Raw genomic sequence first — 17,403 nt, forward strand, 5'->3', positions numbered from 1 at the left:
TATACTATGCAGTACTTTATACATATAATGTTATACCATACTATACTATGCTATGCTACACTTATAGCAAAATGGGCCTCATAGTATTAAGCCTATTATAGTATGTTATAGTTACAATATACTATATAAATGTATATATTATGATATAGTATAGTAAAGTAATAATAGTAAGTTAGGAAGTAAATGTAGTATAGTGTAGTGTAGTGTAGTATAGTATAGTATAGTGCCCTGTAGACAGGGCTGTTGTACCACCACAATATACTGTATACATACAGTACTATACTATACTATACTTATAGAACTATAGCCCCAATAGTATTATGCATAGCCTACTCTACTATGGTCTAATATAGTAAAGTGAGTACTATACTACAGGATACCACAATATATTGTGCTATATACAATGCTCTGGGCAACTAGACTATACCATACTGTACTTGTGTAATTGTGCTGGGATATAAAGCACATCCCTGGCTGCATGGAGTAAGAAGTGTGGTCGTCTACATATAAAACATGAGCCACAGATAATCTTGATACAATAAAACATCATCGTTCAAAAGTTAATATCAGTCAGCCACTTCCACCTCGTCCTGCTCCACTTTGTTACCATGGAGAGCTCCAATACCCTAAAGACAATAATAAGTGCGTGCACAGCATGCGGCAGAAAATAATAAATAGATTTATGCGCAATTGTCACATTTAATACATTTACGGAGCGCGCTAGTGAATTCATTATTACACCATATGCTAATGCAGCTGGGTCCGCGTATTTATGAGTCTGTGTGTGTGCGTGTGAGTGTCTCTCCCCGCTCTTTCCCCCTCTCTCTCTATCTCTCTCTCTCTCTCTCCGCGTGCGCATAGGGCTTTGAAGTGTAACCAACAACTGCTGTCCCGGAGTCAGTGCCATAGCCTAATGTATGGCAGGGAAAGCACTCCTGGAGCTCCGAGCCGTGTATTGTTCTCTCTGGATCTTGATTCACAGTAACAGCGTGTCCCGGTGCGCCGGATGGGAGGTCGCTGCGAACTTATGCTGAAGCCAATTTATCATTTCATCGGAAAGCGAAGCGCGGACAGAGCGAGCAGGGACAGGGGCGAAAAGTAAACACGAGATAATGTCGACGTTAAACAGACGATCAATGTAAGTAAAAGGGCGCGCACTGGCCAGAAGAGGCGTCTCCGTGCTTCAAGTGGAGCTCGATGGGAGCGAGGATAACATATGGATACACCCGATGTCTACAGGAACGGGCTGTTCATGTATGATGGCAGGTCGGACGTGCACGCTGTGCACACTGAAACAGGTTGGTCTCGCCTCGATCAAACTTCAGCAGAACCAGACGTGGTACGATTAGCGCGCAGTCAGGTGCTGAGGATGAACTGAATCACTGTCGCTTACAGCGGCGCGTCTGGAGAAGACAGCAGGTTTATTATGGGAAGCTGCGCTGGAGCAATCATTGGACTTTTACTGGATTTGGAGGGTCATCCTAAGCGCTGCGTCTGGGTGAAGGTCATCCCCTAATACTGGTCCGGATATCCTACAGATCTGTGTGTGTGTACGTGTGTTGATGGACAGAACTGTAAATGTGTGCAACTGCTTTCTATCACAATCTCTACTTCTTGGTTTACTTATTGTGCTATTATTTAGTTTTTGGCTGTATGTACAGTAGAGTAATATCTATATGTGATAAGGGTCGCCATAAACTCACTGCTGACCACCACAAACAGTGATTTAGTGGTTGTTAATATGGAATACTGTGCAGTCTAATTTTTAAGTGTCTGTGTCTCTGGATTAGTGTGAGACCACAGATGGAAGCCCTGTGTAATGGAGCCAAGAAACCTGAGGGCAGTGACTCTGTTGTAGACCCACGACCCCCTCCTGCCAAGCTGGCTCGACTGGAACAAAACGGACCAGGACCCTCGGCCCAGGAGAGCAGCAGTCCTGTGGCCAAACACTCCTGCCTGGCCCCGAAACCCACTACAGCGAGGCCACCGAGTAAGAGCTGGCACAGCAAAGGTACACGGGCTGATATGGGGAAGAGTTCAGAGAACAGATGCAGAGGGGGAGCTCAGCGAGTTTTTTTTCTTCTGATAGATTTTTATAGTTACATTCACTCGAAACATGAAATTACACATTGGGTCATTAGAACAGTGATTAGGACTCCTACATGTCATCTGATATGTCTAATCTCTTGGGTTCATTAGGGGGGATGTCCCACCATCACTCTAAATGTTATTCAGAATGGGACTGGGCTTGACATGTGCCATGCCTGGATAATGACGTATAAGTTGATAACTGTGGTCATCTAAGATTTCCTTTGTGCAGGGCTAACCTTAAAGCTGATATATTTGGTAGAAGAATCCCACTAATGTGATAGTTGAGCTTTCTGCTTTTGCCCTGTACTGTACATTTTAATCTCCAGTGTCATGTTGTATGACATCATTTGTGTTGGTCACCTCAGGGAGCCTGCTGCCAGTGTTTTGTGTTGTGGAGCACAAGGAAAGCCCTCTGGAAAGAGAGAGGAGAGAGGAGCATGCTGAGTTTGTGTTGGTCAAGAGAGATTTGCTGTTTAATCAGCTGATAGAGATGGCCCTGCTGACACTGGGCTACTCACACAGCTCTGCAGCACAGGCTAAAGGTATACTGTGACACAGCCACATACTGAAAGGAAGGCATACAGAAAGTCCATTGTCTTCTCACAATTTTCACCTTTGTGTGTGTGTGTGTGTGTGTGTTCAGGTCTGATCCAGGTGGGCAGGTGGAACCCGGTGCCCCTGTCCTGTGTCACAGATGCTCCTGATGCCACAGTGGCTGATATGCTGCAGGACGTTCACCATGTTATCACCCTTAAGATACAGCTGCACAGGTAGGGAGCAGGCATCACATCTATCAATAAGACTGTCTACAGGTTCTAATCCTTGTCTCAAGCGTGGTTGAGTGTCTTCCAGCCTTTCTCCCAGTGCATGCTGGGAACGACCCAGGCCACCCACCATCCCTAATTTGTGTTAAGAAAGATAAAACAACCAAAGCGCATGGACCAAATCATCCCATATAAAATCTGTTTCGGTGTGCAGTTTCCAGCAGAGAATGATAAAATTTATACTTTAGACTATTTTATGCTATTAGATTAAGTTTAATGAGTGATTTCATGTGTTTGTTGCAATGAATATTAATCAGCATTTTATTGGTGAAAGGCAATTTAAGTTAGCGCCTTTAATATTTTGGATTTTAGAATAATAAATCTCTATCTATCTATCTATCTATCTATCTATCTATCTATCTATCTATCTATCTATCTATCTATCTATCTATCTATCTATCTATCTATGTCTTATTATAGCAGGAAATTCCCAGGTGTTATGAATAACAATATCGGCTAACAACAGAATTAGCTAAATGGAATTCAGACATCATTAATTTCATTATTTGCTCCTGTGACTGTGCTTTTCCTACTCTGATGTATGCCATCTGTAAAAAAAGGCCTGTTGTCTGAAAGAAAGAAGGACCTGGGATCATGTATGTTTTCACTGTGTTCATATGGGTTCATTTGCTCAATTCATCAGTTTATTAAGTACTTTAGTTTCCTCCAACACGGTTTGAGGGATTGTCTGCCCATCACACAGTGCATGCTGGGAGAGGCTCCATATAAGCAAGTAAAGAAGTTTTTGGGGATATCTTGTCTATAAGGGCGTACACCAGTGATTTTTAGATATGAAGTTCAGTTTACTCACCACAAGAAGTACTAGTCAGGTTCCCCAACTTTATGGAAGTGTAACAGTAAATTACTGGACTCACCCTTTAATCTGTAACATATCAAAATGCAAAAAATGAGAGTCAGGAGGTTTTGATTTGCTCTCTGTCTAGCTGCCCCAAATTGGAGGACTTGCCAGCCGAGCAGTGGAATCACTCCACAGTGAGAAACGCTCTGAAGGAGCTCCTCAAGGACATGAACCAGAGCACCCTGGCAAAGGAGTGCCCATTGTCCCAGGTACAAGACACACACATGCGTGCGCGCACACACACACAGACACACACACACACACATGCATACAAGGAGGGAGAAGCTCAAAGTGTGCCTGTAATGTCTTTGCCCTTCCATATCCTGCAAGGGTGTTACTATGTGTGCGTGTGTGTGTTTGTGCCTACTTTGACGCATTAGGCAGAGCAAGCGTGTGGTCCAATAGTTAGACAGGAAGTCCAGATGCAGAGGTAGATAAGGTGTGGGGGCAGAGCGTGAGAGAGAAACAGATAAAGAGAGATGGCTATCTCTTAAAAAGCCTTACTGCCTGGGCTGCTGCCTATCTTGATACTGTCGACTGCCTGTCTGCCTGTCACTCCGTCTGTCTGTCAGCCTCACCCACCGTTTCACACTCATGTACTCTATCCGTCCATCACGCTCACTCTTTGGTTATTTCGCTTTTCCTGCACTCTTGACTGCATTAACATGGATGTTAGCAATAACATCCAAATCTGGTTTGAAGATCTCCTATGATCCTTGCGTGTTTAATCAAGCAAATACAGAGACAACCGCAGAAATATTTTTTACATTAATGATGCAGTATTTGGGGAAGGCCTCTTTATGAATATTCATAATTATCAACTTAGTCTATCTGTTATTTTGCCTGAGGGTGCGTAGGACATCTAGAGTTTGATAAAGAGTAATTGCTCACTATTTCTCTCCTTCCTTCTCTGCAGATCTGATACAAGCCAATCCTCCCTCCCCCATCTCTCTCTCTCTCTCTCTCTCTCTCTCTCTCCCTCCTATCACTCACTTTACCCCCTCACTTGTTTGCGAGAAGCAGATTAAAATAAATATGAGGAGATGAAAGGTGTAATCAGATGTAAAGATTGCACAGGACGGTCTTGGGGGAAAAACTGCGTTTATGTGTGTGTGTGTGTGTGTGTGTGTGTGTATGTGAGTGAGTGAGACAGACAGAGAGACATAGTCTCTGATGACCTCTAGTGTTTTGTTTGATTACACACACACACACACACACACACACATGCACGCACACGTACATGCATACATACACATGCAGTGACATGGGCACACACAGAGCTCACACACTGACACACTCATCTGTCTTTATTATCCTATTTACCTGGGGGTCTTTTTAATAACACAGATCGGAGTTCATTAATATCAGATGTGTGAACAGCTGAGACACCCAGGCCGCCCATAGCAGGAGCTTGGAAAATGTAATGAATTTCTATTGTCTTTTCCCCTCTGTTTCAGAGTATGATATCATCTATTGTAAATAGCACTTACTATGCAAATGTCTCAGCTGCCAAGTGTCATGAGTTTGGTCGATGGTACAAGCACTTCAGGAAGACGAAACGCTTCAAGGGTAAGAGGATCTCAATCAAGCCTGCAAACATTAAGTGTGCCTGATAAGTCTCACAGCATGTGCCGATTTCATATGACATACTAATCTACACAGTATACAGTAATAGTAGACCGTTATAGCAGTTTCTGCTTGGGGGAAATTCCACAAAATATGCGATGTCAGACATCAATCAAACTGTGACTTTGAAATGATGTTTCTGGAGATGACGTTTTAGGAGCCCACCCACAATATATCAAAACCAGCTGTTAACAGTTACTCTGATTTCTGCATTGCATTGTGGGAGAATAGCATCCAGCAGCACACTCAAAAATGAACTATATTTAGTATGCGGGCTGTCTGGTTTGAGCACACTTGTTTTTGTCACTTTTCCAGTGTGAACACACCTCATATTCTAAATCTTCTCCCAATGTGGATTTGTGACACACTGTAAGTTGGTAGTTTTGTGTGTGTATTTTATTAATAGTCAATAAGTCTGTCTTTTCTCCTTCTCCCTGCACCAGAGATCGACAACTTCTCTGACCAGTCCACGCATGTCACCCTCACCCAGCAGCCAATCACTGGTACCCCAGCTGATCAGAGCTCAACCCTTCTTTTCTCTCATGGAGAAGTAGCCAACATGTGTGGGCGTCCCCCACTGGGCTTGCGCCCTCACGGGTTGGTGGCCCAACCTCTCAGCTCCCAAATGGTCAACCAGCAGCTGGTGATGGCACAATTTCTCAACCAGCAGTATGCTGTTAGCCGCATACTAGCTGGCCAGGGTCTCTCCCCGTCCCCACAGCAGTATCTCAACCATCCACCTGTGGGGAGGGCTCCTGCCAAGGTCTTCTCCAAAGCCCCCGATTCCCAAGCACCACAGCAGGCACACTGTGGCCCAGGGGGAGGCTCTGCAGCTGTGGTGCAAAACCAGACGTTGGCTGTTTCCTCAGTCGGACCAACAGATGTGGCAAATGACATCTACCACTGTGTGAGGGAGGAACTGAAGAGAGCAGGCATCTCCCAAGCCGTCTTTGCCCGGGTTGCCTTCAACAGGACCCAGGTATGGAGCACATACATCAGAGTGACGGTGATGTGCATGAATGGTGATGAAATTCATATGAGGTTGCAACTGTTTACTGGTGATCATCTTTTGAAATAGTTTTCTGGTGTTGCGGTTGTAGGTAAGTGTGTTCTTTGCATATGTGTGTTTGATGGTTGGCACATTGGCATGGCCTTTGCCGCAGTGCCCCCTCCCCCCATGCATGTGTCTATGTATGTGTGTGTGTGTGTGTGTGTGTGTGTGTGTGTGTGTGTGTGTGTGTGTGTGTGTGTGTGTGTGTGTGTGTGTGTGCTTGTGCCAGCTCTCTGCAGCACAAAGCTGGTGCCAGCACTGAAGCAGCTGCTGGGCCAACTAATCACAACCCCTTGGAGAAATGCTGTCTCCCTCTCTTTCCTCTATCTTACTGTCCCCTATCTTGCCACCTTTCGCTCTGGCAGCCATTCTGTTCATTTAATCTCTACCTCTGATTGTCAATCCATTTTTTTTTTTAATCTTTCCCTTTTCCCTCAATTGGTCCCCCTAATTTTGTATCCATATCTCCCTCTGCTATCGCCTCTTACACAAAAAATGCCACAGTATCTGTGTCCATCATCTTACATTCACCACCACACCCTTAAAAATGGGGCTCAGAGGACAGACTAAGCCCATTGTTATTATTATTATTACCGTCATTATCATTTTCATCACAATAAGCAGAGCTAGTTATTATCCACCCCCGTGTTTCCCCACTGCCAGTCCAAGGTGCTTCAGTGCCAGCCATACAATTTGGGCATGATGCCAAGTTGCCATATAGACGAGAGAGGAGCATTTGTCACTTGGCGACTCACGTAAAGACTTCATCTATTTGGAAGGAGGGGTTTGCTGGGTGGATCCGAAGATGATCCGTGATTTAAATAAGAAGGTCGTTTCCTCTCTATCTATTTCGCTGCCAGCATAAAATCTGATTTCTTTTCAGGAAGGAAGCACTACAATCTGCATGTGATGTTTGAAGGCTTTCCTGCATACACAAATACACCCATAATGCTAGCTCTACAGACGAATAGTGTCCTTATTACTGACTGGGAACTGGCTCTGTATCATCCGTTGCTGTGAAACATTAAACTGCAAGAACTTGACAAGGTGCCTCTTTGAATGCGATCCAGTGTTAGATATGAGGAGCTTTTGCAAAACTCCTTCAGGCATACGAGAAATTTAATGTTTGCCATCCTTTAGTAAAGATAATGGAAAAATCCCCGCCAAGACTATTTCTTGGCTGGGCTCAGAGGCTTCCTGGAGTATTGTTGTTACAGTGAGGTTGCTGGTAGGCTGTGGACAGAGCCACTCTAGCTGTTTCCCCCTGCTTCCACTTTATATGCTGAGCTAAGATAACACCTGCTGGCCGTTGCTTTATATTTCAACAGAAAGATTTAAGAGTGGTATGAATCTCTGCATCTAACTCTCAGCAAGGAAGCAAATGAACGAATTTCCCAAAATAACAAATATTCCTGTCCACATTTTTTATTTGAATACACTGATGATGCTGATTTTAATGAGGCTCAAAAGAAAAAATTATAGTCTTATGTTAACTTTGCACTATTTTCAATTTGGCATGTATTTGCATGCATGTATTGTAGTGTATTGCTTGCTTGTACTAATCAATTAATATTGACCTTTGTGTGTTTGTGTGTGTGCTTGTGCCTTTACCAGGGCCTGCTGTCAGAGATTCTGCGGAAGGAGGAGGACCCTAAACATGCCTCCCAGTCATTGCTGGTTAACCTGCGGGCCATGCACAACTTCCTGCAGCTCCCCGAGGCTGAAAGGGACCGCATCTACCAGGAGGAGAAAGACAGAAGCCTGACTGGGTTCACTCCGAGCTGCAATAACACGCCACCAAGACCCACACAGGTCAGCCAGACGGCAGGCTGGGAGAGAGAGAGAGAGAGAGAGAGATCAGTGTCACAAAGCTTTGACTGTTACTTAGCTGATTTTTTGCCCAGGGGGAATTCAAATCACTGTTGTACATCTAAATAAAAATAACAGATTTTAAATGCTGAGCTATGAAACACAATCTTTTGACACAGATTTTGTACACAGATTAAACTATGTTGATCTAGTTAATTTTAAAAAAGTAAAGGGCATAATCAACAACAAAATATAAATCCTCAAATTTGGGAGTGGTTGTTGCATTGTGATGCTTACCGACCCCCTGACCTCTCCTCTAACAGTGCTAAGGATGATACCATGCACTGATGGCATCTGGTGATTCCTGAGCTGTTAAAGCCATCCCATCAGCTGTGTTAATGCTAGCAAATGTTAGTATCAATCCATCCATTGAACCATTGTCTATACCACTTATCCTGGAAGCCAATCCCAGCTGACATTGGGCGAGAGGCGGGGTACACCCTGGACTGATCGCCAATCAGTCACAGGGGCCAAATTAAGAAAGTGAATATTATACCTCCTTTTTATAATTTTACACAAAACAGCATTTTTAGATTGGAAAGGACTGCCTACTAACCAACACTTTACTTTACTTCTATCCTTCTTTTTTTTCCAATACTGCAGTGAAAAACATAACTTGAGCCCCCCGCCAATTCTCTCCCAATTGGTAAAGCCGGCTGCCTGTGCATAACACTGCTGACTCCCTCCATTGGCCTGGAGAGGGTGCAGGTTGCCAAATGTTTCCTCTAATATACATGAAGTTGCCAGCTGTTTCTCCTGCCAGGGAGGAGCTTCATTTCGAAGAAGTATAATGTGCACTGGTTCATGATGTCCCTCCAGATCAAACCCTTCTTTATATCGGCACTCCTGGGGTGGCATAAAGGACACAATCCCTCACCAGCTTCCCATCTCCAAATACCTAAAAGTGTGTTTGACGGAGCACCTGGCCAAGCCGGAATTGTCTTTGCTCTGCATTGGATTAATTTCACTTTGCTGTAACTTCGCATTATTTAGATGCTTAGTGTGACTGGGATTTAAACCTAATTTTTTCTTATCTTTCTGTCTTCTTCTTTGTGTCTTTCTAGGCAAGACTGTCCCCAGTTACAGGTGATAGAGGGTTGAGGACAGACAGTTGTGTTCTCAATGTGAGTGCTTCTATCTACGAGGAGATTCAGCACGAGATGAAGAGAGCCAAGGTGTCTCAGGCTCTGTTTGCAAAGGTGGCCGCCTCCAAGAGTCAGGTACTCACTCGCTTGCTTGGTGGAAAACTGATTCTTAATCTGAATCTTAAACACACACAATTGTTTCTGTTGCTTGATTGTTCAAATTTAGCTTCCCCGATGAATCCATCTACTCTGTTAAAGAAGGGGTGGCTAGTGTGTGTGTGGAGGAAAGCCCAGATAATCAACCAGCAGCTGTACTCTGCAGAGGACTATCATCAGTGCATCAGACTGCTATTGTGTCCTAAATTATCGCTTTAATAGTCACCATACAAAAACATGCGCGCACACACATCATATACACCACTTATTCGTGCACATAGACATACTTTACGAGCACCCGCACGTACACACAAATCCCACAAACACATACAGGCAAACAAATGTACTAATACACACAAACACACGCAGGCACGATTTGAGTGTTTATTGTTCTCATTTTTATGGCAGCTCCATAAGCTTGTTATTGCCTTTTGTTTTGAGGATAATTTCCCTTCATGGAATGGGAGGATTTTAGCTGTTTCATTTTCTCGTCCCCTCGTGCATTTTTCCAATTCTTCCTTTCTTCCTCCTTCCTTTCTTTCTTTTTTCTTTCTTTCTTTCTTTCTTCTCTCAACTCATTATGAAGATGTTTGGAGGTCATTTAGCGGTCAGGCCAGTACTGACAGGTGGTCCAAAACCCCCGAGGTTGTTTTACTATCTCTTCGCTGGCCTCCATTTTCACTTTACTTTCTCTATGTTCTCTTTACCTCTCTCACTCTCTCTCTCACTCTCTCTCTGTATTACCCGGCTGTTTGGCAGCCAGAACCATGCTGGATCTCTCTGTTCTATCTGCACTGTGCATCTGGATGGCATTGTGTGCTAGACTTGGGCTACAGCCAGGTGTATGGAGTGCGTGTGTGTGTGTGTGTGCATGCTTGCTGGTGTGTTTGTGTGAATCTGTGTGTGTGTGTGTGTGTGCGCGTGTGTGCGTGTGCATCAGCCTGCTTGCAAACATAATCATGCTCCAGTTCATGAATCTGAAACTAGCTTGGCTTGACGTTCCTCAATCTGCCACTCACAAGTTTTGTTCCTCGTGATGCAGGAATAGATTCTAGCTAATAGGAAAATCTCTCCATCATCTTTTGGCTTTGCCATCAGAGGATCTTCAAAACTGCCTTCATTTCTTATGTTTGTATACTGAGGAATATTCAGGAAATAGGCAAACCCCTTACAACATGAATCCATTTTGGATAGATGTAAAAAATGATTGTGAATTAATAGACATAGGAAAAGAACATACCCATTTGTACCTCAACTTATTACTATTCTTCTTCTTCTTAATATTATTATTATTATTTCTTGCATGAAAACTAACAAAACTTTTGCCACTTTGCAACTTTCATAGAACAGGAATGTTCAGATGCTTTGAGCTGGGAGGAATTATTAAGTCCATCACTCTGTCCATCACGCTGCAAAATTTGACATCAAACTTGCTTCACTGCATCTTCAAATTGGCCTCCACAAATGATCCAACCAGAGTTTTTGAAAAAGAAATTCTTGCTAAATAAATCTCCAATGTTCATAAAAATAAATGACATAAATTTGATGTCATGGTAGACATAGTGTGGTAAATCTTAGAATTGTATCTCAGAAACTATATATTAACTATTATATTATTATTGTAGCCAATAGTTAACATGATAGTTAACTATCACAGTTGCAATTTGAAATTGTTTGTCACTTGTGAAGCAATTAATCTTTGTAAAAAAATAAGCTACTAACATTTCTAGATGAAGTTAGTCAAATTCTCAGAGATTCGATTTGATAACTAATTTGAAATCGGCCTTTACATGCAACCCTGGTGACTGTCTGAGCCAAAGTATGAAGTCATCTATAGTTTCTCACTCGGCAGGAAGCTCAACAAGATGATGAGTTGTTGGTGTCTAAGGTTGTGAGTTTGGGTTTGAATAAACATGCTAATGACCGTTCAGGCACTGTGCTGTGTCACTTCAAAGAACATTTTTATTTAAGGTGTTTTAGATCACTTTTGTAAATAATGTTTTTCTCATTTGTCTTACTCTTCTTACTGTTTTTCATCATCCTACTTCTTCCTCCTCCTCAAAATGCCCAGCCCAGACTCACTGCTGTGCAGCAGCTATAATTATCACTTATATCTTCTTAAATTCTAATTAGTCACAAAATTAATAGGGGAGTGGGTGTGTAGGGGTGACATAAATCAAAATTCATCATATAAATTACCATGATGTTGCCATGGCAATTTTGTCCCACCGCTATGTTAGCCTTATACCAGAGGTCCACAATACAGAACAGCTGAAGTTATTAGATTTTTGAGAACAATGCTCCAACAATTGTTAGGAATACTTGACCTTGTTTTTTCCATTTTCCATTTTTCCCACTTACTGCCGAACAACCCTAGCAGTTTCCCTTTGTTTGTGCTTGCAGCGCTGGAAGGTATGCTGCATGGTGAGGTTAGCTTACCTACGGTTAAGAGGTAGATATTAGGTAAATCTAAAAATCACAACTCCTCCAGAGATGGACGCCTGATCCATCCAGAATACACGTGTTACAAAATTCTTCATCAACAAAATGAAATTATATGACACCTTCAATCCCTGCCCTTCATGCTTTAACAGGCAAAAGGAGGAGATGAATAATCCATATTTGGGCCATCCATGTGTATTAGCTTAGCCCTCAACATGACATCAAACTGTATATAGATGATACATGAACATTAAAAAAACCTTTCATCCTTTTTGACTCTTAAGTAGGCAGAAAGAACCCAAGATACTGATACTCTGAGGTAAATGAAAATAAGCTTGTTCGTGTATGAATATTCACTGATTAATGAACTAATTAACCAATGAATTATTGACTTAATTGGCATGGCTAATGGATGTTTTTATTGGGACATTAGCTCAACAGCTTTTTGTGGTAACATTATAGTGGATCACACAAGAGGCATTTTCCCCCTTGCCTTCTTTTCCTCTGCAGAGTTGTCAGATCAGGTCAGATAGATCTGCACCACAGGAGCACGCTGGCCGTCAGAGTCAACTTAAAGCAAACCTCAGAATGCGTGAATGTGTAAATGTGTGCTGGCATAATGTCTTGACCTCTGGGTGAAGGAAAGGCCAGTTAATGCTCAGACTAACACAGCAGTTAGCTGGTTAGACCTGTTCCCTTACATTAATACACACTTATGTCTGCTTACAACTACATTATAGTGTGTTACAAACCATTCATCAAATGTTTATTTAGTGAAATGATAAACAGGGGGGATTAACATAAAGTGTTACCGTAGGGCTGGCTGTGTGAGCTGCTCCGCTGGAAAGAGGATCCCAGCCCAGAGAACCGGACCTTGTGGGAGAACCTTTGCATGATCCGCCGCTTCCTCAGCCTGTCCCAGACTGAACGAGACGCCATCTACGAACAGGAGAGCAGCAACGCCACGGCACAGCAGCACTGCACTGACAGGCTCACACTGGTCAGCAACGACAATGCACTGGTGAGACAACAAAAAACAAGATAAACATGTTATTGTTCATTCATTCACTCATGGACAAATGCTAAAAATGTCGGAAAAAAGATGATTAACAGGGTGACAGCAATGATCCGTGGGGCCAATTAGACACTTTACAGTTTGTGCATGGATTGATGGCATAGTATGTTGTGTGGAATACCACTGCATTAATAGAGTAATACAAGAATACTTCACATTTACTAGTTTAGAGGCTGATCAGTTTGGTGCTCTTTATTGCAGATTCGATTTAAAAATGTACCAGCAATGGACATTCATTTTATATGGGAACTATATGTTGAAGAGAACCGGCATCACATTTTCTGTCTCTGAATTACAAAGACTGACATTAGAACTTTTACAAGAGCAATTCTAATATCAGTGTTTGTAATTTAGAGACAGAAAGTTTTAAAATATCCATCTGAAATGAATCACTTGTCATCACTGGTATGCTTTTAAATAGAATCTGCAATAAAATATGCAAATAAAAAGGCTTAAATTGTTCTATATTTGTATGACCTCTCACTTCAAATCATAAAAATGCATTTCTGTTTGGGCTTCACATCATCTAGCGTCAAAATTAAGCACAGTGATATACACATTAGCACAATGGAAATTGGTGTTGAAAATATAAAATCCAAAAAAACCAAGTACAGCTTTTTACTCTAATTGCTTCTAATTTCTCTTTTTCTCTTGTCAGTATCAACGCAACTCTCCGTTGCCACAGCAACACCATCTTCAACCTCATCAACCCTTGCAGCCCGAGGCAGGGCCTCACCTGTCTCCACGGCAACCATGTGCTGCATCGCCAGCGGAGTCCGAGGCTGGGGGCACCTGGGGGCACATGAGAGTACGTTTGCAGGGCAGAGGCAGCAGTAATGGCGAGAGACGGGACAGTAAGGAGTGGGTTGAGGGGGGACGAGGAGAGAGGAGCAGTCTAGGGGGGGAGTGGGGCTGCATTGGAAGGGTGAGGGACAAGGGAGCAGAGAGCAAGGACCAGGTGAGGAATGGAAATGTGGGCGAAGAAGGGATTAATGAGAGCACTGGAGACAGCACAGAGGGCAGGGTTGAGGAGAAGCTCAGTATGAAGTGGCCCGATGTGAGGGACGAGGACCGAGGTGGGGTCTGTTCAGAGGCCGATAACAAGGTCCAAGGTGAGGATGAGGTCCAAGGTGAGGGCTTAAGAGTTTCCCGCGAAGCACTGGGAATCCTACAGAGCTTCATTCAGGATGTGGGCCTCAACCCAGACGAGGAGGCGATCCACACCCTGTCGGCTCAGCTGGGCCTGCCCAAGCATACCATCCGAAGATTCTTCAACAGCCAGGACCAGGATCAGCATCAGCCCAACATCCAGACCCCAAAACACAGTCGAGACATCCAGCATGGCTGCACAGACCCAAACCTCTCCCAGAGGGACATGACTGCAGGGGAGCAGGAGCAGGAAAGTGATGGGGAGGCTGAAACAGAACAAAAGGAGGAGATGCAAGCAGGGAGAAATGAAGCAAGTGATATGACTGTTTTAAAAGAATCAGATGTTGGGACTCAAACCATCCCCCCAATGAAGGAGGAGCAGGAGAGCAACATCTAACCCAAGTACATACAGTGACATAGCTTGGATGAACTGTAATCCCAATGAGTCACTGTTGTGTACTGGACTAGAACTGACTCACAGTGTTTTGGAGTGTGATACACATTAGGTGTGTCCTTAAACGCTGTGCAGAGACTGAACGCTGACTTATTGTATATGTTCATAGCACAGCTTAGGAGGATGCTTGTGTTTGTACCCAGCACACCTACAGTATACTTAGAAAGCTGTCTGTGTGCCAGTAATGTCATAACACATTGTTTCTGTGTAGATATTTGTGTCTGGATGAATGGGACCCCAGTACAAAGAGCCTCAGATTACATATCACTGTTAGAAAAAGCGAGTAATTCAAAGTTCGAGAAATGTTCATGCCAGAAATGCCTTGTAGAAAATGGCACTGCCAATCTGCTTTTTTCTTCATTGTTTCTGTTTTAAGAGTGCTTTGTGTTTTGGAGTCATTTAAAAGGTCTCCTGTTCCCTTCAGGATCTTATACCTTACGTAGTTATTGTTCAAGTTTGCCTGTCATATTGTATTAAATATCAAGTTTCCTGAATCTGTTTTAAATGAAATTATGTAAATGATATATAGAATTTGGAGTTAATTCTTTCATAAATGACACTGCATTTTTTTTACTGCAGTGCTTAATAAATCAATAGTTGAAACAATAGATGTGCTGCCAAACCGATCAACATGGACATGTGAAGTGTGACTACTGCAAATGTTTTTATTCTTATTTATTAACACAATGTCTAATTTGCTCCTGAGCACATCATTGTTTACTTACAGTATTTCCATTGATGCATGAATCTATAAACTTCTCTCCCAAAATAGCTGTTATTTTTTAGGAGTGTTATGTTTACATGTGGTTGTCATATTGTGCTGATTTGTCATTGCAAAAGCTGGAGCAGAGACGGACAATGACGAAGCTTTATAAAGGTTTAAATGAAGCGTGCTCACATGAAAGCGCGCTGTATGGAGTGCACAGTGTTTAATGTTTTAAATATAGAAATATAAGGCTGAAGCCATGCAGTGTGTACATGACATGTTCAAATTAAAAGGTAGCACTTCGTCCATAATTGTACTCAATGTGCAATCTGTTGAGAACATCTGACCCGGGAGCGATTAAAAAAAATGTGTGTGTCCAGAAGCTTGGACAGATAACTTTTAACTTCAGTTAATCTAACTTAAATTTTATCCTTCTTTGTTTGGCAGACATTTCACAATTAAAGAGACTTGTGACAGTGACATATGATGTTTCTCACCATGACGCTCAGGTTTAGAACCTCATGTGATTAAATCTGCGGGAACACACAGAGGCTAAGATAGCTGGGAGGGCATTGTGCTATTTCTGCTCTCTCACCGATAAAAAGATGGTTGTTTTCTTCTTAAGAAGCATAAAATCAGCAGATGACGTTTGCACTTTGAAAATATTCATGTAGGCTGTGTTAATTGCACAGATGTATAGAACTGGATTTAGGGACAGTCAATGAGCTTTGTCATGCTAAAACAAGTCTTTGAAACAAGTAAATAAGAGATGAAGCTCATTTATCAGACTGCTATTTTAAGACAAGCAGAGGCCTGTCGTAAAAAGATCCATTAAATATTTAATCGATGGTTCTGATATCTGTGCATGTGTCATACAGTTAGTACTGATCGTTTCCTCTTATATGACTGCATCTGTGTTGCTGAATTGCTGTCATTGTTTCCAGCCATCAGGCAGTATTACTCTGTGCTGATCACCAGGCCTCTCTGTACCAGCGGATCTGTGTCTCTGCACAATCACATGCCCCTCAGTGGTGCCACTGTTTTCTATCTTCTGTCTCTTTTTAATCTTTTTATTTTATCTGTCGCTATTTTCCTCTCTGCCCCTGACTCTCATCCGTCTCTCCTCGGGACTTTTCACACTGCTGCTCCCATACTACACTCAGACGGTGCAACATTCAAGCCCCATTTGGTCAGAATAGCTTTATGGAGTAATTCAATAAAGCTATGCTCTTTTCTGTCATCTGTTTCCATGGCGATACCTTAGTCAGGGCCAACAAGAGGCCATGAAAGCCTCATCATCAGTAATATTAGCTATAATAATGATGATAATGGCACTCTTGAAATGCCATGCCTGTGATGATGATGATGATGGTAATGGCGATGACAGTCATTATGACTGCTTGGTGTTAATCCCCACCGCCAAACAAAAACCCACACCCACACACGACATACAAACACACCAATACTCTGTGCACATTTAACTGATTAATGCTATTAAATGTCGCCACCTATATATGTGTTCACATGGACCCCTGCCGCCTTTTGTCCCATCATGACCGTCCTGCTGTTTTGGTTTACTGTGTCCTCTGTTTCGTCTGTGAGAAGTACTTTGTGATGAAGGTGTTTGATAAAAGCACTCTACGGATAAACTTGACTTGTCTGACCTCAGAAATTGCTGCAATTAAGTCTCCATAAAACTGTGTTAATTAACCCTCATGTTGTAGAGCCCCTTCAGTGTTCTTGCCTATTTGTGATGTATTTTGTCTTTGGTCCTACCAGTGCAGCATTTTTTCTTTCTTTCATGCTTTCTTTATATTTCTTTATTTACAATCTTACCACCCATGTTGCCGCTTTTGTGATGCAAATAAGGACCCAGTTGGTGTACTGATGAATTTGTAATTGGCTCTGCAATCTCCTGTGTGATTTTATCTCTGCTGTCTGGAATAGTTGGACATCTTTGGAGTAATCTCAAGAATTATCTTCCAAACCTGTCTCAAGAGATTTACATGTAAAGGA

The 17,403-nt window shown here is 42.6% G+C and overlaps 1 protein-coding gene across 1 annotated transcript; it reads left to right on the forward strand.

The window, feature by feature from the left end:
• The first annotated feature begins 1,803 nt into the window (after positions 1-1,803).
• On the forward strand, positions 1,804-14,624 carry satb1a (SATB homeobox 1a). Its single transcript, XM_070846525.1, has 10 exons — positions 1,804-2,011; positions 2,457-2,633; positions 2,735-2,861; positions 3,860-3,983; positions 5,232-5,343; positions 5,844-6,379; positions 8,066-8,263; positions 9,385-9,540; positions 12,821-13,024; positions 13,737-14,624. The coding sequence occupies exons 1-10, from the start codon at positions 1,804-1,806 to the stop codon at positions 14,622-14,624; spliced, it is 2,730 nt and encodes a 909-aa protein (XP_070702626.1).
• Positions 14,625-17,403: the final 2,779 nt, after the last annotated feature.

Source organism: Pempheris klunzingeri, chromosome 16 (genome assembly GCF_042242105.1).
Source record: "Pempheris klunzingeri isolate RE-2024b chromosome 16, fPemKlu1.hap1, whole genome shotgun sequence".
In the NCBI taxonomy this organism is placed as follows: Eukaryota; Metazoa; Chordata; class Actinopteri; order Acropomatiformes; family Pempheridae; genus Pempheris; species Pempheris klunzingeri.

What these genes read in the sequence shown, in the direction of transcription:
- satb1a (XM_070846525.1), top strand. Translation starts at nt 1,804, where the DNA reads ATGGAAGCCCTGTGTAATGGAGCCAAGAAACCTGAGGGCAGTGACTCT. An exon ending in CTTAAGATACAGCTGCACAG is followed by an intron (nt 2,862 to 3,859) that starts GTAGGGAGCAGG and finishes CTCTCTGTCTAG; the next exon opens with CTGCCCCAAATTGGAGGACT. An exon ending in TCAGCAACGACAATGCACTG is followed by an intron (nt 13,025 to 13,736) that starts GTGAGACAACAA and finishes TTCTCTTGTCAG; the next exon opens with TATCAACGCAACTCTCCGTT.